The sequence below is a fragment of the Sarcophilus harrisii genome, chromosome 3 (assembly GCF_902635505.1).
Source record: "Sarcophilus harrisii chromosome 3, mSarHar1.11, whole genome shotgun sequence".
NCBI classification, from domain to species: Eukaryota; Metazoa; Chordata; class Mammalia; order Dasyuromorphia; family Dasyuridae; genus Sarcophilus; species Sarcophilus harrisii.
This window is the reverse complement of record NC_045428.1, coordinates 274711763-274735896: the sequence shown is the minus strand read 5'-3', so window position 1 is coordinate 274735896 and position 24134 is coordinate 274711763. Positions and strand designations below refer to the sequence as shown.

General features: G+C 33.6%; 1 protein-coding gene across 5 annotated transcripts in view; it reads right to left on the bottom strand.

Annotated features, from left to right (window-relative positions):
- Positions 1-24134, bottom strand: part of SH3KBP1 (SH3 domain containing kinase binding protein 1) — a 453585-nt gene that overhangs the window by 208299 nt on the left and 221152 nt on the right. For 2 of the 5 annotated variants that reach the window (XM_031959528.1, XM_031959533.1), the window contains 4 exons: positions 18655-18784; positions 18132-18188; positions 10103-10177; positions 5765-5970 (listed from right to left, as the gene is read on the bottom strand). In XM_031959528.1, coding sequence (XP_031815388.1) covers positions 5765-5970; positions 10103-10177; positions 18132-18188; positions 18655-18784 — 468 coding nt within the window. The remainder of the gene's footprint in view (positions 1-5764; positions 5971-10102; positions 10178-18131; positions 18189-18654; positions 18785-24134) is intronic. The other 3 variants (XM_031959530.1, XM_031959529.1, XM_031959531.1) reach the window with 3 other exon arrangements.

Genomic DNA, 24134 nt, shown 5'->3' with positions numbered 1-24134 from the left:
TTTCCATTGGCACTTCAATTCTATCATGAATATGTCTTTAATTTTTAAATTAGTAAGGATTAAGAGTTCACTCTGAGATCACTGGCACAGAGGGATAGTGGTACATCCCTTGCTTCCCCTCAAATATAACTTCAGTTCAGGAAGAAAAAAGATCCTTTCCATAAAGTCATGAATGCAAATGCAAACGGTATTTTTGATCACATGATATAACTAAGAGTCAAGACAATAAAAGGTTTTAGTTTTGCAATCTGCTAGACTTCATCACCATTACACACCGTCTTCACACCCTAGAATTTTCCTCTTCAACTGGGGAAGTCTGACTCTGGAATACCTCTCTGTCATTCCCTTTCATGCTGTTTCTGACCCTCCTGAACTTTGCCATCAAGCCCCTGCATCTTTACCTTGTTTCCCCAACTCACCTCCCAATGCTCCCCCTGCCTTCTTCTCACCTCTCTATTGTATGTTGTCTTACTACTCCCCCTCCCCATCAGAATATAAGGTTTTTTCCCCCGTGTTATCCATGTTTCAAAAGAACACACAGAACAAAAACAAATAAATGAAAAATAAAGAAATAAAAAAAAGTATGGCTTTATCTGCATTCAAACTCCCAACAGTTCTTTCTTTGGAGGTGGATAGCATTTTTTATCATAAGTCTTTTAAAATTGTCTTGGATCATTGATTGTATTACTAAGAATAGTTAACTCATAATTGACTATCACACAATATTGCTGTTATTGTATACAATGGTCTCTTGCTTCTGCTCACTTCACTTACTATCAATTCATGTAAATCTTCCCAGGATTTTCTTTTTTTCTTTTCTTTTTTTTAAGAGCAAGACTGTGATTATATTGAATTTGCATAAGAAATCTAGCAAAACATTTAAATTTTAGATAATTAACCTTTAAAATATTGCTTTTTGTAAGTTTGTAGTTTTATACTTTGAAATTTCTTTAACTTTTTTTTTTTTTTTAACAGAACATAAGTTCTTTAAGAAGTCTTTCTTTTTTGCTTACATTTACAGTCCCAGCACTAAGTATCTTAGTGGCACTTAACCGGTACTTAATTGACTGTTGCCTCCATATTGAATAATTCCAGATGTGTATTGAAAGAGGGAATTTCCTCACCCTATTTCCACTGCTTTGTAGAATATCCATACTGACAAAATCACAGACTTTTTAAAATACGAAGTGTCAAGGAACCCAATGAACACAAAGGTAGCTGCTATGGATAACAAAATCCTCTTGCAGGATGAACTTGGCTTAGGACCTCCCCCAATCTGTCCCTTTGAGTGAAGACTACAGGAAAGTTTTAGTTTTCTTTGATGTCTTTGTGGCTGGTGGAAAGTTTTAGGGAATTCCCTATAACAATGTTATCACAGGTCTGGACTAAATTTAAAATAAACAAACCATATAATAAAATAAAATAAAAATAATAGAAACCGGGCAGCTAGGTGGTGCAGTAGATAGAGCACCAGCCTTAAAGTCAGAAGACCTGAGTTCAAATGTGACCTCAGACACTTAACACTTCCTAGCTATGTGATCCTGGGCAAGTCACTTAACCCCAATTGCCTCAGCAAAAAAAAAAAATTTAGAAACCTGCCCTCATGCTAATGGCTATTTTCCTTTGGGAAATATGGGAAGAGGTGAGACTATATCATTTCCTCAAAATTAATTAATTATTATAAATTTAACATTAACTTTTTTCTTTTTCTTTTTTTAATTAAAGCTTTTTAATTTTCAAAAAATAAGCATGGATAATTTTTCAACATTAACTCTTGCAAATCCTTGTGTTCCAATTTTCTCCTCTTTCCCTCTCCCCTCTCCCTTAGACAGCAAGTAATCCAATATATGTTAAACATGGTAAAAATATATTTAACATAAATTTTGTAATCAATAACATGTATCTTATCTGATTACAGTTAGCTCCTAAAGAAAAGACCTGAAAAAACTTATATAATAAAACATATGTCTTGATTAATATGGAAATATGTTTAAAATGACTGTACATGTATGTAAGATTACCTGCTGTCTTGGAAAGGGGGGGAGGGAGGGAGAGAAAAAAATTGGAACTTAAAATATTAAAAAAATGAATGTTAAAAATTAGTTTCACATGTAATTGGAAAAATAAAATACTAAAAAGAAAACAAATACACAAACATATATTATAAGTAAATCATTGAACAAAATTAACTACTTGCTCAGAAATGTGGATATTGATTCCCCAAAGTCTTGACAGGAAAATAATATTTGCAGTTTGGAGTGATTACCTGGGTTAAATTTTTCATAACAAGTTATCAAACTAGTATTACAAGGAAACCATCACTCTATTTCATCCTCTACAGGTGACGTGTTTATGACTAACTTAATAAATGCTGTCAAACTATGATTCATTTTGTTCTACAAAATAAAAACAATGAGTGTAATTCTCAAAGGCAATGTCTCTTGCTTCAGACAGAATCTCACCTACAAAAAATATCTCCCCAGATGGGTTGAGGAAAAAGGAAAAAATATGGACAAAAACAACTGCTTAAAGAAACATCTAAATGGTATAGAGGATAGAGTGTCAGGAACACCAGGTTCAGATACTTATTACTTGTGTGACTCTAAGAGATCACTTAACCCTGTTTGCCTTAGTTTCCTCATCTGTAAAATGAGTTGGAAAAGGAAATAGTAAACTACTGTAGTATTCCAGTATCTTTGCCAAGAAAACCCCAAATGGGGTCACAAAGAATCAGACATGATTAAAATGTCTAAAATAGCAAAACTAAATAAATAAATTCAAGCTGTAAAAATCTACTTCATCACTCATGGCATAAATAAAATGAATGGGACATGGATCATTTCAAAACATCTCTTGGTTCTTAAATTTTTTTTGCCAGCCAACATGACAAAGGAAAATGAAAACTTTTCTAAAGACTTTACCAAAAGTGACAGGCTAGGGGAATTTCTAAACCAAGTTCATCCTCCAAGATGAATAGGATATCCATAACAGCCATCTTTCTGCTCACTATATTCCTTGATACTTCATACTTCAAAAAGTTAATGATTTTATCAATCTGAATATTCTATGAGCACAGTAGAAACAATATTCATCTTGTAATCATCAGACCTGAGTTTAAATATTGATTGGCTGTGTGACTTTGGGCAAGTCACACAAGTCAGCAAATAGTTATTAAATATTTACAATATGCCAGGTATTACACTAAGTCCTGAGGTCACTGCTCCCCTTCAAGGCAGAAAACAAAACAAAATAGGCCTCAGTTTCCTTACCTGTAAAAGAGAAGTTAGATTAAATGAACTCTTAAGTCTCTTACTAAATTGGATCAATGCTCGTTCCTATCTGTCTCTCATCTCTGTATATATCTCTCATGCAGATTTCAACCAAACATACTATAATAGATATTTTGGATAAAAACAATCTTTATCAAGTCATTTTTCTGCATCTGGTTTTTCAATAACAAGAAAATCAATTTACAAAAGAGATACTATTTTCTACTTTGTTAAAATCTGTTATCTGTTGCCTCTATTGCAAGATGAAAAATCAGAATGGAACTTTAGTAGAATGATTTAAAAAAAAAAATTCCCATAACCTCATCTCCTTAGTAATTCTAAATTAAAAACCAAAGCAATTTATATAGAAAATTGTAAGTAAAACCTGAAAACAATTATACTCTATCCACTAGAATCTCAATATGAAGGAACTTAGTAAAAGAGATTCAAGTCTGGTACTTCTCACAATAATATGGGCCCATAAAACCATGGGCTCATAAATTCAAAACAACTTTAGAGTTGGAAGGCTATCTAGTACAACCCACTCATTTTACAAGTGAAAAAATATGGCCCATGGAAGCTAAATGATTTGTTCAAGTTCCAACCCATAGTAAATGATAAGAAGGAAAATTCAAATCCACAACTGGTCTCTAGAACTAGTGATCTTTCCACTGTACTATATTAGCTACAAATCTGAGGAAGGCCTGAAAGAAAAGAAGTCATAGCTAAAACAAGAAAACTAGTTGTGGTATTGCTGGGTCAAAGGACACATAGGCAGTTTAATAACTCTTTGGGCATAATTCCAGATTGCTTTCCAAAATCTTTTTCAATGTGGTCCTTATCTCCCTCAAAACTTTCCAGTTCAGCAATAAACTAAAGTATGAAGCCTAAAACTGAATCCAACCCTCTGGATGAGTCCTTATTGATACAGATACTATATTAATGTCACTTGCATTAGCCTACAAAGTGTTCTCTTTAAACATCCCTTTAAGTACATATTAGCTTCTTTTGGATCACTTTATTGATTCCTCTTGAATCCTCAGTCCACTCAAACTTTCAAATCTTTTTCAGATGAACAACTATTTACACAGTTTACTAAAAGAAGCAAAGTATCAGTCCAAGATACTCTAACCTCAGGATTTTTCATTCTGATGTCTACTGAAAAAAAAAAAAAAAAAAAAAAAAAGAAAGAAAAATTGAACTTATTCTGATATGTAGATTTTTGTCATCTTCTTCTAAAACCCTGACATATAAATTAACTGGATATCCCACCAAAGAGTGTCACTCTAAGAGTTTAATTCTAATGTATAAAATACCATAAAAAACAACAGCTTGATACAGTAAATAGAGTGATAGGTGTGAAGACAGGAGGACCTGACTTCAAATCTGACTTCTGTTCTCCAGCATTTCCTCTTCTGTGAATTACAAAAGATAATAGTATCTACCTCCCAGGTTTGTTGTGAGTATTAAATCTGATAATGTTTGTGAAGTGCTCTTCAAACTTAAAGCTCGAGTAATAGATGCTAGCTCTTCTTACATGCAAATGTAAATTCCATGACACTAGTAGAAGATGTTAGACCTTTTTTAATTGACAAACAAGAAGGAATCTTCAGATGAATTCCCACAACATGAAATTTTGTCAGCTAACCTTCTTCCCTTCCTCAAAATATAAATTTAAGACCTAAAACCATTGAAGTACTACAGTGAAAATGGATCTATTTTATTCCTATCTGGAAAACATCTCTGTGTTTGCCAAAAAGCTGAAAAGTGTAACATTTAGAGGTGTGCCACAGTAAAAGTCACAGACAGCAACACAGAAGTTATTAGCCAAGGTTCACTGTCATGGCAACCATAGCACTCAAACTGCAACATCACTCACGGTCACTTCTTGTCCAATGCAGAACTGCAGAGGGAAGAAAATGGGCCAGCATCCTCATGCCAAATCACCAACCATATCAATAATTTGTACTCATGGGAGACTTTCTTTCCAGCAGATTTTAACTAATCAAACTTAGAAATTACTAGGGAAGAAGTATACAATTCCTTCCTGTAGTCCTCACCTCCCACTGTGCTCCCAGGGTCTGCAGTCAAGGTCACAAACAGGAAGACTGTTATCCCCCAAAGGGAATCAGCTTGAAAATGATAGCAAATTCTGTTTAACTATTTCCTGATGTTAAAAGTATGGGGAGGGAAGGATAGAAGGCGTGAGTGAAGTTTAACCAGAACATTGTCTTCCCTTGGCAATACAGCCCCTAAAAAGCTTCCAAAAAACATAAACTGAAAAGAGTAAAACAATGTGAGTTGAGAGCCAAGTGGGACAGAAATACTGAGGTTCTCCTGCAAAGTCTGGCTTAGAGGTAGGCAACAGCATCGTGAGGGTGTGAATCAGCTACCCAAAGAGCAAATGTTTTAAGCTCCGTTCAGAAACCTCAAACAGGGTATCTCCATCAGGCTCTGGAATACAATCAAATAAAGCAGAAATCTGTATTACTTACCTTTTCCACGGGTATAAAGTCATTTTCTACTTCTATTGACCTTGGTCTTAGCTTGATGGGTTTGTCTTTGAAGATATCCCCAAAGCCAACGCCTCGGACCTTCTTGGGCTGGATTGCTGCGGCTGCCACCATCCCATTGGCACCTTCTGATTTGGTACTACTTGAGTCACCGCCATCACTTTCTGAGCCTGTAGTTTCCCTCAGACCTGCCAAGAGAAGGGGGAAGGGCAAAGGGGGGGGCTCTTAGAACATCGCCACTATAAACATCCTAACCAGCATGGGACCCACTTGGGAGGGTCGTTACATGATCATGCTCCATGGAACAATTTAGATTGGGGATGGTAATCTGAGCATACTGAGTTTGGGGAATACTATGTTTTGTTTTAATTAAAAGAACTTCTAACCCAAATCCATTTCATGGTGGGATGGACCAACTTCTCAAACAGTGCTGACATACTGTACCTTCAATCCGTATGACTCATATCAACTCAATTATGCAATTAGAGTCCAAAGAAATGTTTCCTAAAGGGAAACTGTAAAGCTAAAAGCTATTTAAATAAATTGGCAATTAAAGAAACCACACAAAATTATGACTGCCAAAGAATCAAATCTGTTTGGATAGCTTCATGAGGAAGAATTGCACACAAACATGTTTCTTGAAGAATGTATTAAACCAGACTTGACATTAAGACAGTTTAACCTCTTTCACTAATAAGAACACTGTCTGTCATATCTGGAGAGTAAGCTTTTACTCTCCAAAGCCAGATTCGCCCTCTGAGGATTATTTTATCCTTTCCCTTCTTTTATCTGCTTCCTTTCCCCCCAAAAGCTGAATCCTATTTCACAGGACAAAGACCTATAATTCACATTTCTCTTATCTCTAATAGGCTTGCTATTCATGTTTAAAGTTATAAAACACTAAAGTCATCAGCGAGGAAACATGAGTGTGAATTTCACCAATCTAAATTTTTTTTTGTTTTATTTTTGTTTCAAATTAATCATTCCAATGAGGAAGTCTCTTCTCATTAAAGTTCTCCATGAAGACAGTCTAACGAGTAACCAAAATGTGTTAGTTTTTAAAATTCAGCTAATCAGATTATGTTTGTTACTCTTATTAGAAGAAGAGCACAATTTAATTCACGTTATTATATTCTAATATATATTTATTATTATATTATATATATTATTATAGAATTATAATTTTATATTATATATAATTAAAGAATTATAATCTTCTCTTAAAACTCTTCAAATCTGTAGACATTTAGGTAAAGGCTATGAACTCAACAAGCAGTCAATTTCTAAGTCTAGAGTCAAACCAATAAACTTTAAACCACAATAATAAGAGATTATCCTCCAACTACACAAGAATGATATGCCAAATATTTGACTATATAAAGTATAATTTGAAATAATTGCTGAGATTTGAAAAGTCAAAGTAAAAATGCTCTAAGGAAGGAAAAAGTTCACTGAAAATGAACAAAGTATATAAAAATTATCACTATAATTCAGTTTTGAGAAAATTCCTCCAAGACATGTTTTTTCAGTCAAATGACTTTTACTAGCTGAACTGAAATGTGGGGGAAGAGCCATCATGAAAATCTGGTGTTTAATTCAATACAATAAACATTTATCAAATATCTACTATGTGTAAGAAATCTATAATAAGACTTTTTTTTATTATAAAAGAACAGCATATGTGATAGTGGACATCAAGATGAATAGAAATATGCCAAGTGCATTTTGTATCTTCTATAATTTATAGCCTATATAAATTTGCAAGTACAGAGAGAATTCCCTAAAATAGCAATCCATTCATTTGTTTGTACATTTTTTTCAGAAATATTCCTATGGGAAATATAATTTGAGAGTTGAAATATTTTGTCATTTCCCTTTAATGCATTTACTTTCTACAACATGGATTGTTTCTCAAAGACTAATAACCCCAAATTCTTCTTAGGAAGAAAAAAATTCCCAAAACTCTGTATTTGAGGGGAGAAGGGAAAGGAAGGATATTCTCTTAGCCAGAATATTATTATTATTATTCTTGTTGGTTTTTACCAGACAAAGTGGAGGACAGATCAGAACCTGCTCTAATCTCCTTTAAGGAATGTGAAGTATTCTCCCATTCCTCAAAAGATAGGATTAAAATAAGATTCATAAAATTTCCCTGATGGGTTTACTGAACTTATCACATACTTTCTACCCTTTGGATTTTAGCTTTACAGCTATACTTGTCTTTAAGCGAAATACATGAATTACATTGTAAGGACCTATAGTTTCATCAAAGTTGGTGCATTCTCCATTCCTTTATTGACAGTCTTCATGAATATCAGTAGACAGGAAAATCTAGCATTCAATGGTCAACCTTCTGCTGAATACAATTCTCCAAACATAATTAGGGGGACTATTTATTGCCAGAGTTCTATTCAGAGTTTTTTTTTTTTTTTTTTTTTAAACTTGGTAGAATCTCTCAGAGCTTGCTTCCCAAGACTTCAGCCTTCAAGAATTCCCTGCCCCCATAAGCTATTGGGATCTGCTTGCCTATTTTTAAATGCTCTACTTTTAACTGTTCACATTAATCAGTCAAATATTTCCAACTCCTTTTTGAATGGCAGTTGATGTTAATGATTATACCCTATATATCTTTTTTTTCAATATTCACAAAAAGAGTAATTTTTTTTCATTGAAAAAAATCAATAAAAACCTTACAAGTTCTTCTCAGATTTATCAACATTAACACTGGTCATAAATTTGTTCAATTTATAATATTTGTAATAAAGATCTTCATTGATGCTACTTCAGAATGGTTTAAAGCTTATTATTTCTATGAATCATGTAGCAATTTCCTTAGTGTATATTAATGAATATAAAATTTCAAAGCAAAGACCTCACACAAAATCAAAAGTTATGCCCACTCATGCCCACTACAAAATTATGTATGCCATAGGTTGATTTGTGGTCAAGTAAGGCACATAATGTACCTTCACATTAAATTTATAATAATAACTATAGCTAACATTTATACAGCACTAAACTATGTGCCAGGCACAGCATTAATTATTATCTCATTTGATCCTCACAACAACCCTGGGAGGTGGGTACTATTATTTGCATTTCACAGTTGAGGAAATGGAAGTAAATTAGTTAAGCATCCCTAGGTAGAATTTGAAGTCAGATCCTCTTGGCTCCAGCGGCAGCTTTCTATTTAGAAACATTTTTTAAAAAAATAATTCCAAACCACAGTAGATGATGCTCAAGAGACATTCCATAAAAGCAATATCACCATTTAGTGTTATCTTTGGCAGGGTACCATAGAAGTATATTAAAACTTCCTTTAACTGAAAATAACCAAGAAATGAATATTTCTTAAGTCCAAAATCCTGTCCAGACATTCAAAGGAAGGAACATTTATTAATACTGTTTAGGAAGTAAAATCATTTCGACTCACTTTCTTTTAGGCCTTAACCCTTTTCTTTTAGAAAATCGTGTAAAAGGCCAAGAACAAAAAATACAACTGGAAAAATTAGGGTGGAAACCAGATATAAAACAAGAAATACCTCATACTGAGTTAAAATTATTAGTTGCTCCCTTCCCCAGAAGGGATTATGGGAAAAACACAGAAAGGAAAGCTCATTGATTATTTCAGGTCACCTTTGAGGAGGGTTATTAAGGGAAAGGGTCAAAAAGAGATTCAGCAGTTTCAGAGGAATGATTCTCTGGGGGGGTATGCTGGAAAGGTTAAGAGATTATTTTGTTTTATGAGGTAAAATCAACTATGCTTAAACACTATGACATTTTCTACATTCAAGAATCCTAAGATGTGACTTTAAAAATGTCATATATCAAAGAGACATATCAGAGGGCATGAGTGGATTCTGTCAGTTTGGACATGCAGAACAATCCTAGGATTAGAAAAATGACAAATCAATAAAAAATATTTTTAGCAGGCAGATCCCATCAATGCAAAGTACAGTATCAATATTTATTTCTACTATAGTACCTGAGATACCCCACAAGAGACAGACTCTAGGACGGATGGTAGGCTTCCCCTTGGTATACAGACTTCTTTTTCCTTCTCTATAAACACTGTTCATGCACACATTACATATACTTTAAGGGAAGAGAGCAAATAGAACAAAGAGGAAAGCTGATGGGGAAAAGAACATTCCTTTTCTGCACATTTCAGCCAAAAGAAGAGCAGGGTCTGGGATGAGAAGTCCAAGCAGACACATTCCACATAAGCATCAGCGTGTAGGGAAAGCGCAGCTAGATCGAAATCACAAGTACCAGGATCTTATCTTTAAAACTGTCTCTCGACAGTTTCAGTTCACTCACTGTTATAGCGTCTGTAGCTGTCAATCTTTCCCGGAGCCACTCTGTACAGAATTGTCCCTTCAAAGGCAGTCTTTCCTGACAGTGAATGAGAAAAGAGAAGGGAGGAGGAAAAAAAGGAAAAAAAGGGAGAGGGGGAGCAAATGATGGTAAAAAGAAGGGAGAGGAAGAATCTTTAACTGAACTTTCCTTCAACGACCAGTACTGTAAGCGCTTTTCACAGAAAAATGATTAAAATAGTTACACAAAAAAAGAAGCATGACTATACAGTAAGCCAAAAGAACCTATGATAAAAATGCCCAATGGAATTAGTCCTTTTCTCTGCTAATAAGACAACAAACACAGATGTGTAGCTACAAGAATAAGAAAGTTACTGTCAACATTTAACATAATACAGTAAAATCTCATTAATGAGAATCCAACTAATCAGAACTCTCCATTTTCTTTTCTTGCCCTCCACTTTTAGACTAATGACCAAAAAAGCTTATAAGCTTTTCTTTTTTTAATTTTTAAATTAAATTAAATTAAATTTATTTATTAAATTTAAATTTTAAAAAAATTACAAGAAAATATTACAAGCTTATATCAATGTAGAATTCATAGTTTTTGTTTCATTTCCTGTAAGATATGTATATATTGGAGTAAATTCAGCCTTGATATCTTATGCCATCCACATTACATTTTGGTACACAGAAAACTCATCGCAGTGACTCAGAAATATTGTAAAAATCTGAATCATAGTCCTTAGTACATCCTATTTAGAAAGGAAGGAAAAAATACACTACTAAGCCTATTTTGAATTTTTTTTCAACTAAAGGAGTTTTCTGCTTAATAGTGAGTTAACCAGAACATACCATTACTTGACACTCTGGGAAATTAAGGTTTTACTGTATATAAAGTCAACCTCTATCTAACTCCAAGGACACAAAATTTAACCTGAATAGGTTTTTGGACTACATGTAGAAGTTATAAGTACCATATGATTGAACAAATAGTTTAAAACAATAGCAATTTTAAAACATCAAGTGCCTGTAGATTGCTGAATAAGTATATTGAGTACATTCTGTCTGATTTTGTTTAGTACACACACTCTCTGTTATAGAGACCCAATGCTGATGAAATGATCTGATGACAAATACATTTAAATAATAAACAATAATTTAAATTTATTATTAAATTATCAAAATAAAAGTGTTCTGTTGCTGTATCTAATTAAAATACCAGACAATATCACACATCTTTGTAAATAATAATAACAATAATGATGTGCACAAAGGCACACTTCCATTGAAGAATTATTTACAATATAAAGGCTGATGTCCTTATGGTTTTAATTCTTAACTAACTTCATCTATACCTCTTAGATCCCACTTGTTGCTCTGCTTTAAGACTCACTACTGTATAAAAAGTACACAGTCATGAATATGGGAAAACCTTTTCCTCTGGCCCTGTCAGGCTCTGTCTTAGACAAATCAGTGCTAACTTCTTCTCTAAGTCAATGAAAAACAACCATGAAAAATCAGAGTTAGAAAGAATCCCAGAAACTATCTGTTGAAAACCAGCCCCTCCTCTCTGCCCCTTCAGAAGTGTTATCAATGCGACAGTCCCCAGGTGTGTAGTACCTGTACTGCCCAAGGTATGGAAACCTACCCCCTCCTGTAAGTGTATATAAATCTCCAGCACTCCAGACCAAATTGATATGTGTGTTTCATACCTGGGTTGAGTCAGGTGGGATAGGAAATTGACAAAATTTTTTCTGAAGACCTTAAAAGCAGAAAAAGCCTTAGAAACTAGTTTCCAGTCAGAAAATGTTTTATTTATTCTGCTTAGCTTAATTCATAACAGGAGTCCTATTGATTTTGAATAGTCCTAAGTAATTCAAAAGATCACAGAGTAAAGAGGGTTTTGACCTTCTAGAAAGCTTATTTATCTATCTGCAGAAAGGCTGTTTGGGACATGAGCCAAATAAAAATGCTTATTTTATAAATTTATGAATTATATGTATATGTATATATGTTTGCCTATATATATTATTCTGACTGAAGATCAACCAACAAGGAAAAGTAATCAGCAAGCTCATAAAGGTAATGCCCATAATTTTTTGTGAAGGTCAATTATTTATCAGATTAACAAAGACATATGTATGTATTTATATACGAATGTATATATGAATGTATTCATAAACCATATATATGATTTATGAAATTCAAAATAACTGCAAATTCAAATACAATCATTTGTTTAAGATAATGATTTAAATGATTATATCCCACTTAACGCAGGTGATTAATTTTGACAAAACTAGGGATAGTTTTAATGAATTTGCTAATTGTTCTTTCCTAATAATATGATGATCTATGGTCATGCACTTATATACATATCACAATACATAATATCAAACAATTATCTGAAGCACTTCAAGGATGATTAGAGGTTTTAAAAACTCAATCTTAATTTCTGCTGGAAGGCAGAGCTCAAGGATAACAGTCTCATTCATTAGCCAATTAAGTTTCTTCCTTCTCATAAAACAAAAGATTGATCATTTTATTAACGGTTACCCTTACATGCTTTGAGGTATTTTTCATAATTTTAAAATTTTCTCTTTTCAGCACTGTCTTAGTCTCACAAATAATCACAGACCCAAGATCTGAAAATTATTAAGCTGGGCCTAAAATAAACAAAATTCTTACTTGTTAGCAAACTTATTTAAAATTGAAGTCACAGTCATTAATGTGTAATTAATTACACAGTAATCAGTAGGGATGCATCACTAGTTTAGTAATATTTATTTGTTCACTCTCTCCAAATAAAGCTTATTATTCATGCAACTCTAAGTAGTTCTCAGATACAAAGTCAGGGGCATGGGAGAGAGAGTAAGGAGAAATATAACTAGAAATTACTATTCATTTAATTGTTTCTCATTAGATAAGGTATGACTGACTAATATAAAATATACAGACCAAATGATTTAAGTAGTCAGTGCCTGGATGGAATAATATTGAGCTAGGAATTACTGGACAGCAGTTCTACTCCCTGGCTTGACACTAATTCTCAAGTTATTTAAACTTTTCAGGATCTTGACCTGTAAATTAAAAAGAGTTCAGACCTCAGAAGTTCTTACTAGCTCTAAAAAACTGTATGACCAATAAAATACTGAGACAGTACGAAAAAATATGTATACTTAAAAAGTATTCAGCAATAGATCCATAATCAGGGGATCTGGGTTATATTTTGTCTCAAAATCTCTCAAATCTTTATTAGATATGGCAAATTTATTTAACCTTCCTAGGACTCAGTTTGCTCATCTGTAAAATGGGGGGAGAAGAAGGGAATACACTAAATAGCCTTTAAGGTAGAGAGAGATAATAGAGGTGAAGATTGCAAAGGATCAGTATCTCTCCACAAAATTAATTCTTCTGGAAGAGCAAATGTGATTCAACACATTAGTTGTGTCTCTCAAGTCAAGGTGCTCCCTTTAAAACCATAAATTGATCAGTTCCTGATCTGAACAGGTAGAGCCTTTCCTCAATGCTAATACCTTACCTACCAATAGACTTGGCTGAGCCAAAACAAAAACACAAATTATAGGATTATAGATCTACAACTTCAGAGGACATTAGAGATTGTCTAGTGCAAGTCCCTTCATTTACAGATGAGGAGATTGAGGTCTATTTGCCCAAGGTCACCCAGAAAAGTGGCAGAAATCATTTAGAATTCTAGCCATGTGCTTAGCATTCTTTCCAGTGTATATCATGCTGCTTTTGAGTCAGTTAAATAACCCATGTGTTTTATGTGTGTATTTAATACACGTATAATATATGTATTTATCTATGTCTCTGTGTGTTTATGTATTTATATATGTATATGTATACACAGGTAGTGCATATATGTGTGTGAATAAATAAAACATTACAACTCAGCCTTCAATTTACTTTTCCCCTACTAATATTTTTTATATAGTGACTTGTTTAAAACAAATTTCTTTGAAAATCTTATTTAATTAAACAAGATTTGTGATTTGAATTACTTTGAAAATATAAAAGAAAGGGTAAGCTGAAATTTAAAGTGTTGCATATGCTGCAAAGAATTGACTATAGTTCCATGATACAGCTATAAATTTCCTCATCGTCAGTGGAAAAGAGTGTCTAGATTCTTTAGATCTAAATACCATTTATCAAGACTGAGAAAAACTATTTCTTCATCCTGAACAAACATCTAATTCCACTGATGTTCCAATCTCTACTACATGCGTGAAAACAAATCAGGGCCAAGAAAAAGTGAACAAAGCACGCTCAACTCATACCTGCCACTCACAGATAAAAACATTGTTTTTTTGCATGCAAAGGCATGGTTTCTTGACACCTCTGCTCCCAAAAACTAGATAAAGTAAATTTCTAAATTCTCCTACAATCATTTCCACATTTTGATTCTTAGTTTTTCCCTAACATGAAGCCTTAAACCACAAAAGTTGGCCACTTTGCTTTTCCAGCCTTTGAACCTTTTTCTCTCAATAATCCTAGCAATGGAATTCTATAGCTTAGAGGTCTACTTGACTTCTCCATGAATCACAATCAGAGTAAAACAAATTGTAGAAGCTCACAGAACAAGGACACAGGTCTTGGGCCTATGTTAATGCAGTTACCCCCTTGCAAAACACCATTCAGGAGAACATTAGATTAAAGCAAGACTTCCTCGGAGTCCTCAAAGATATAAGACTATTAGTTGTTGGTCAAAACAATCACCCCGTACAATGTAAACTCCTTGAGGACAAAAAAGGTTCTTTATTTTGCCTGTAGTCCTGGAGACTGGTACAGCGTCTTAAATACAGCAAATATCTAAAAAGTGCTTGTTGAACTAAATTGTTGAATTAACTAGAACTATGAATAGATGCCCCACAAATGTTGTCACTTGATACCTGCCACCCTAAGGTATATTTCAAAAAGTCACTTGAATCAAAAATTCAAGGGAGGGTAGTAGAAATTTTAGATTCTCTTACACAAGAGTTCTATTAGGTCACAAATTATGTCACTTAATTTCTGTCTTCCACCTGGTTCAGTGAATGTTATTTGTTGAAACTAGTTGAATCACCAGGTGAATACAAGGAGGCCCTTAGAAATTAATATGGAGAATTCTGAGTCTTTCTCATATCACTAACCCAGATAAATAAATGCATCATTACTTTGAAAAGCTAAGGCCACTATACAAATAAGTGATCATCATTATTATTGCCTGGAGATAGACTTCCATAGTTCTCCTAATTCAGGGATCACTCTCTTAAGAAGTTTCACAAGTTTCAACAGGACAACAACCAGCAATCACCTCCATTCTTGAGATGTTGATCTCTATCATTTTTTACAGAAATGACTTAATTCAATTGCATTGTCAAATACAGAACATAATAGTCCCTCAAATGTCACAAGGCCTAAAAGAAACTACATTCTAGGAGAGAACTTAATACAATTAAATTTAGGATTAAATTATCACATTTTGAATTAAACATGAAAATCATAACTTATAGCATTAGTTCTATTCACTACTCTAATTCATATCTTCACACATTTTGGCAAGAAAAATAAGAGCTGGCATAAAGTTTGAGGTAAATTTTTTTGTGAATCAAAAAATTTCTTTTTACAGATAATCACAAATCTCAAATTCATACAATCCTATATCTAAGACTAGAAGAGACCCTAGTGATGATCTAGTCCAATTATCTCATTTTACAGATAAAGAAACTAAGATTCAAAGAGATTTAATGTTTGAGGAATGTCAAAATTAATAAATATCAAATCCAGCTTATCTAGACTCCACACTTAGCTCTTTTTTTCCCTATATCAATACTTTTTTCAAAAATGGAATGAGTAAATTTGAGATCAACAAGTTCTATTACAATGAAAAGAAAACAGGTATGGGTTTTTGTTTGTTTTTTTTTAGGTAATGCCCAATTAAACATTTCCTACCAACTTTAGTACAGTTACATTTCTGACAAAATTTTATTTCAGCTTCAGGAAATGTTAGAATCGTTAGAAATGTTAAAGGACATCATGTTTGAAAAGTAACATAGTCCAATGGAATGAACACTTGAATGGGGAATCAGAAAAGCTGACAGTTTTATGATGTAAAATAGGTCATTTCATATTTCTCCTTCTCAGTTTCTTCTATCACTGTAGAATAAAAAATTTAAAGAAAATCTATATGGTCTCTTTCAATTCTAAAGTTCTATGACTAAGAATATATAGTTTTGTTTTGCTTTTATAGTTCTTTATACAGTTCTCTTTATACAATCTACATATGGGCCTTTCATATTTTAACTATAACTGTAAAAAAGATTTTATACAGTTCTATAAATCATCCCAACAATTAGAAAACCCTATACAGTGACACCATATTGGAGTCAAACATTAGGAAATTTATATGCCCCTAAATGGGTCTATATAATGTAAGCCCCTATGAAAATTAACTTAAATTAAGCAATAGGAAGTAGACTAGGCTAGGACAAAGACCTTAAATTACAAGATTTTAGCCCATTCCACAGAGAAAAACTCAACGCATTCTGATGCATTAGCCACATTTGTCCCCTTTGATCTTCAGGGCACAGTCAAAGTAGCAAATCTATACATATTAGGGAAGGGGAGAATAGGCTAAAAGCAAAGATTTCCACTCAAATGAGCACAACCAACTATATTTAACTTCTGCCTATCATCACACTCATTTACATATATTTCAATGTAGTGCTATACTAAAAGCCAAGTCAGAGTAGCAAATGTTATTGAAAAACAGATACCTGTCAGGGCAGCGAAAGATAAAATTTCAATTTAACAGGCAACAGTAGTAGCCCAGGGTGATTTTTAAAATGTATTTCTTCTACCTCCTCTTAAGCCTCTAAATATAAAGGTTACGAAGGTTACCAAAGCCTTATCAGAATTCCACGAGAATCATGGGAATAGTCTCCCTTTTTAGAACACTGTATTATCTAGTCATAGTGAATTAGTCTACCTAGAGAAAGCAAGAACCAAAAGGTAATCTATCACAACTACTGCAACCAAATATTTCAAGATTGGTAGTCTCTCTCCTATTCTGCAAAAAAAGGGAGTCAGGGTACAGAGACAGGATTTAAAGCCTTCCCTCATAGTACTTCCCTAGAAGTAATATGAAATAGTGTCAGAATTTGAATCCTATACCTCTAAGACTCCAAATCCAGCCCTCTTACAGAAGCATAGTGGGAATTTCTTTGGGTGATATAGTATAGTGAGGAAAGTGATAGTCATGGGACCTGGCTTGAATTCTAACTCAGTCACAATAATTTTAGAACTTTGGGTTCTCTGGATTTCAATTCCTTTATCCATAAAATGAAAAGAATACTTAAACAGCCTACCTCAAAAATATATATAAGCTATAAAGTATTATGTCACGAATATCTGGGCCCTGGAATAACTAAGATTAAAAGGTAGATTTGTTGACATTTTTTCTAACTCCTTTCAATAAATAAACAACAGAATCATAAAGTCATTCACAAAAGCAGGTAGAAGGCATAACACAGATTTATCAAGGCAGCAAATCTGTCCTGATAAACCAGTACACAGTAAATCACTAAGATTAAAAGACTTTTCCTTGGAAAAAAAGATTTGATGTAGTGACTTGTATTATTTACTATATGATGTTAATAGTTACAAACCTCTTAAAAGGTCATGGTAATTAAAAATTAGGAAACTATTTGGGGAGATTTTCTTCAGCCTGAAAATAGAGAAGAATTCACTCAGTAGGACTGAGGTATCCTCCTTCTCTATCCAAAGAAAATTCCCCAATACTAAGAAGCTCTCTGAAACTACAATACACTCAACAAACCCTTCACAACATTTACAATCATAATCTTTGCTCAAGACAAGCAACAAGAGAGAGAGACAGAGACAGAGACAGAGAGACAGAGAGAGAGAAAGTGAAAAAGAAATAGAAAAAAAAAAAAGAAAGAAAAGGAAAAAGACACATAAGGAGCTGCGCTAGTGGCTGGGGAAGGACATAGATTCCCGGTCCTGACCTTTTGCTCCATGAACCGCCATGGGCAGCAGAGTTGATGTAGCAACAAACTCAGCCCCTGGAGAGAGAAAGATCTATAGTTCGTTCTCACAGTCTCAATTGAGAATATACACCACTGGCCTGGCAACCTCAATTATATGATATTTAAGAAGGGTACACATGGGGTACCTTATATTCATAGACTTTTCAAAAGTTTGCCACCAATTAGTTCCAAGAGTTACAAGATATTATTACATTTTGTTTCATTTAGCTTTACAATATTAAGGAAAGGTAAAAGGGAACCAAACATTATTGGTGTATCAATTCCAAAAAGAATAGCAATCATAAATCTAAGGGGAAATCAGAGCTTCACAAGATTCATGGCTAAATGCCACACATCTGAGATATTAAGAACATAGTGAGCAACAGAAGCAAAAATGAGAAAAGTCACTGAGATTTTGAATTTATCATTTTAGCACCAGGAAGAACAAACAGGGTTGGAAAAGAACAGCCAGTAGCCGACTTGATTGGGTTGGCTTCCTTACTTGGCTTTATAAGCTGCTCCTCTTGGGCAATTCCCAGATCATCTGATTCTCCAGACAATTCCTTGATAAAATTGGAAGGAAACATGCCAGTTTTTCCATTGAGAACGCCTTCCCACCATCCCTCCTCCACCTGCACAAAAAAAGGACAAAAAACAAATATGCATTTAAATTGAGTAATATAGGCCTTACAGAAAAAAGAAAGGCTTGTGTCTAATTTTTAATTCCCCCCCAAAAGACTGAACTAAAATCAATGAGATTGACAGTATAGTACAGTATCAATAAAAATATAATGCACAATTGTGAACTCATTTAACTTTCTCCTAAATCAAAGCTTTTTTGAGCAGAACATGCCATTACACCAAGCCTCATCACTGAACGACATTTTAAAATCAAACTTACTATGGAAGCCTATTCATCCTGGTTGGGCAAATTTAAATTCCAACTTTCTTATAATTTCATCTTATTATTGATCAGGTATTAGAAGATGATAGTAGATTTAAGGTACAACATCTCTTTGTTTTATAATTATAATTCATGGAGCAAAAGGTCAGGACCGGGAATCTATGTCCTTCCCCAGCCACTAGCGCAGCTCCTTATGTGTCTTTTTCCTTTTCTTTCTTTTTTTTTTTTCTATTTCTTTTTCACTTTCTCTCTCTCTGTCTCTCTGTCTCTGTCTCTGTCTCTCTCTCTTGTTGCTTGTCTTGAGCAAAGATTATGATTGTAAATGTTGTGAAGGGTTTGTTGAGTGTATTGTAGTTTCAGAGAGCTTCTTAGTATTGGGGAATTTTCTTTGGATACAGGAACAGTTTTGTAATTAAAAAGATGAAAATAATTTTGTAATTAGGAATAATAATCAGAAAGATGGAAAAAGTATTTTTGGATAAAGGGGAAAATTATATTGTCAATTATCATTGTAACTGTCAAATGACATAAGCTGTTGCTACTGATATAGAGAACTATTTTGATAATAAGACTTGAAAAGGAACTTCATTTTCTGTCTCAAACTGCCCAAATTATGTCTGAAACCTATTTCTTCATACATATATATTGGCTGTATATAATAAAGCAATAGTGATAAAAATTAAATCCCAAACTCTTTATCATCAAGATCGAATGATATTTCATCTGTGAAGTACTGTTTAATGGTATGTATAGTACAGTAAATGGCATAAAAAGACTAAAAAATGATCTTTTATTTATTAAAACTAGAGAAACATGAGTGTAAAGAAACACAATTAAAGGGTATATAATAAGTGTATTATTGTGTTGAAACTTTCAAAGTTGAAAAGCATAATGGAACATCAGTGAAATTACTTAATCCTTAACTAAAAATATAAACTATCCTTAACAATAAATAACAAATTCTTAATAACTAAAAAATAAAACTAAGAAAAGGAAAAATCATATAGACATCTGGAGACTAAATTATGATTTAAAAAAAACTTGGTGGAAAAATTTGGGGAACTGTGACTTTTCAAATGAAAAGTAAGTCACTGAGAGTCAGGAAGCTCCCATTTAAGCCACTGAAGAGACAGGAGAACTTGAAGAGAAAAACTGAAGATATAGGAGGGGGATTGAAAAGCTACTCTGTGCCAGAGCAATTAGAAGCAGTGGACTGACAGAAGGTTTCAGTTAAGTGATGCTTTATTGGTCCAAGAGCAAACTGATTTCATTGTCTAAGAGTTCTGGAAACACCTGTTGCAATTCAGTACCACCTAGAAATGGAGAAAGGTGAAAGCTTTTCCTTAGGGTCTGTTGCTCTCTGTTGCCACCTATGGGTTGAAAAGGGAAAACAGTTTTCAGTTCAGTTTACTGGCTTAAATCATTAACCTGAACTGTGCTTCTGTGATCTCTGTCCTGACTGAACAACACAACCTCTGAAAAAGTGACCAACAAACTGGGCTGATATGCTTAATTAATAAATAGCCAGTTTGTATGAATATGTATACATGTATTGGATTTAACATATACTTTAACATACTTAACATGTATTGGATTACCTGCCATCTAGGGGAGGGATGGGGGGAAGGAGGGGAAAATTTGGAAGAAAAGGTTTGTAACAGTCATGTTGAAAATTTACCCATGCATGTGCTTTGTAAATAAAAAGCTCAAAAATAAATGAACAAAAATGAAAAAAAAAAAAGACATAGCCAGTTTGATGAGCTTTGTAGTTTTTTCATTGAAAAAAAAAAGATTCCCATTAAGAACCAACATATCTAAATAATCTTTCAAGGGAGATGATTAATTAAAAGAACTTTTAAATGCCAGTTATAGTAGAGATGGGGATTTCACTAAATGAAGAAAAATACTATAAAAAAGAAGTTCTGTGTAGTGTGGATATTTGTGAAGTCTAACCTACCTAAGCATATAAATTTTCCTCCCTCATATGTTTCCTTGCAAGGTTGCTGTAAATATGTGACCACCCTTCATCATGGATATCAGGGCATTGGTGGGAGGCAGTGATCTGGCTTTAGAGCATATTGTGACATGTTATTTATGCTTTAATATGTTAGTATCCATAATATTGGATAGCTAAGTGATAACTGTTATCTGTCTCAGTTTCCTCATCTGTAAAGGGAGTTGGAGAAGGAAATGGCAAACCACTCCAGTATCTTTGCCAGAGAAACCCCAAATGGAGTCCCAGAGTCAGACACATCTAAAAAATGACTGAACCACAACAACAATCCATAATGTTATTTCTTTTGCCTTTTTATTAAAGAAATGGTTATGTTTATTATCTAAAAGTATTATTGCTGGGCTTTAAAAATATCCTGTGCTATAAGAATGTGTCATCTTGTGACTGATTGCTTGTATAAAAAGAAGATGCATGGGAGATTATAAAAGAGAAGATATATTTTCCCTCAGCAGGGAATTCTCAGAGACTTTGAATGTGATTGATCTATCTCTGAGAACCTTTGTTTGATCTGCTTGAGTGAGCTTCCCGAGAGCAAGCTCCTGGAAGAATGAGGTACTGACACTGTCCCATTTGAGGCACAGTATAGACATATAAACTTAGAGTTTCAGCTATTTTTGATACTGGTGGATGGATATCACCACATCATGTCATACATCTTAACACCACAATCTCTCACATTTTGGGGAACAATGATTGTTTTCTAGGCTCCAACTAGTAATACCTGTTACATAGGTAATAAGGGACCATACACTTTAAAAAATACAGGAATAAATTATCAAATGCAAAGTCTATTTGTCATCTTTTAGGCTTCAGGAACTATTAAAGCTAGAGGGATTTTTAAAGAATTATTTAAAATTCAATTAAATAGATATTTATTAAATGCTATTTCCTTGTCCAACTCATTTTACAATTGAGGAAATGGAAGCAAACAAGATTGACTTGCCCAGGTTTACACAGTTAGTGTCTCATCACCCAACTATCCAATATTATTAATACATATTAAGATATTACAGCACTGTTAAATGCAAGAAATGAAGACAAAATAAGACATAGACTCTACCCTTAAACTATATGTACATTAATCTACCCTTCTCTTCTACACTACCTCCACTACAAAAAGGAAAAAAAAAACTGCAGATTTGGAGTAAAAAGATTTAGCTACAAATTTGGTTCTGTCATTGACCAGCTTCAAATCTTGGATAAATCTTATACCCTGTCTCTGCATAAGTTTCTTCATCTATTAAATAACAGTAATAGTAAAGATATAAGAACTACTTAGTTCGTAGGGTTATTGTGAGGAGCAAATGAGAATATATGGAAAGTGCTTTTTAAACTATATAATGTTTGTGACTATTTTTATTATTATTCCATTGAGGTCCTACTCTGATTATTTCATTGTGCCATAGAAGGTGATCTGGCATTATTCATTAATCCCTAAAAGGAAAAAAGCCTTTATTAAGCACCTACTATGTGCCTGTTCACTGCACTAAGTATTTTACAAATTTTACAAATATTATCTGTCAATCATCCACAGAATTAATTATGGAGACTGACTGTGGATTGAAGCTTAGTATTTTCACCCTTTTGTCTATAAGGGGAAGGGTTTGAGGCTAGGAAATAGGGGAAGAGAGATAACATGGGTTTGAGCAAATTGAGTTTAAGATGTCTATAGGCTATCTAGTACAAAGTATACCAAAGGTAGGGTGATGAACAGTTACATGTCATCAAAAAGGTTAAGGTTGGACATATAGATCTGAAAATCATTTTTGATGGGAAGATCTAAGGAAGGATTCAAATCCAGGTATTTCTGCCTCTAGCTCCTCCATTTCTCATCTCTACTATGTCTCCATCTCATTAAGACTTAATTTGCTACCTCCTCCCAAGGTATTTGCCATACTCCCTGCAAGTCCAACTATTCTTTCCTACGTGCTTATTCTCAAACATGATGCTGCATTACTTATCTCTGCTTTTACATTGGCTGTCCCCCCTGCACTCCCCATGCTTTCATTATTCTCCTTCCTCACCTTTGGCTGATTTATCTTATTTCTGGTCAAATTTTGGCTCAAATGCTACCTTCCTCAGGAAATCATTTCCACTTCTCCCAGCTGCTACTTTCTGTCATCCTTTGTGATTATTTTTCATCTACTTTGTGTATATATACATACACATACTTACAAATATATAAATAAATTATATATAGTACATAGACATATATACATCATATATGCTCTTTATATATAATACATATGTATGTATTATGTATGATGTATATATGTACAAGCAATTCTGCTATAACATTTGTTTTGGATATGTAAAATTGTTCCAATATGATTGACATCTAAGGAAAAGTCGGTTATACCTCAAAAAAATTAAGTAAGCATAGAAAGCTACACCATTTTACAAAAACTGATTAATTACAACTTTCTAATGCATACAATTTAAGTCTTTTTCAAATGCCATATTTATTGTATAACTTCTGGTGCTGCTATTGCAGCTGTAAGTTTTGAAGGAATGGTCTACTTCCTCCACTTTGTACTGTGGTTTGGGCCTAGAGCTGTAGTCCATTGAGGATTCTTTTTTTTTTTTTTTTTTTTTTTGAAGGGGGAGGAATGGGCAAATGTCTGGATATTAAAGCTTTTTTTTTATTTTCAAAACATATGCACAAATAATTTTCAACATTCACCCTTGCAATACCTTGTGTTCCAAATTTTTTTCCCTCCCCTAGATGGCAAATAATCCAATATATGTTAAACATGTGCAATTCTTCTATATATATTTCCATATATATCATGCTGTACAAGAAAAAGAAAAAAAAAAAAACAACGAAAGTGAAAATGCTATAGTTGTGATCCACACACAATCTCCACAGTCCTCCCTCTGGGTGCAGATGGCTCTCTCCATGACAAAATCATGGGAACTGCCCTGAATCACCTTGATGTTAAAAAGAGCCACTTCCATCAGAATTGATCATTGTATAATTTTGCTGTTGCTGTGAACCACTGAGGACTCTTTCTCCCCAGAAACAAGTTGACTTTGTTAGAGTCTTGAAACTGTAGAAACCTAG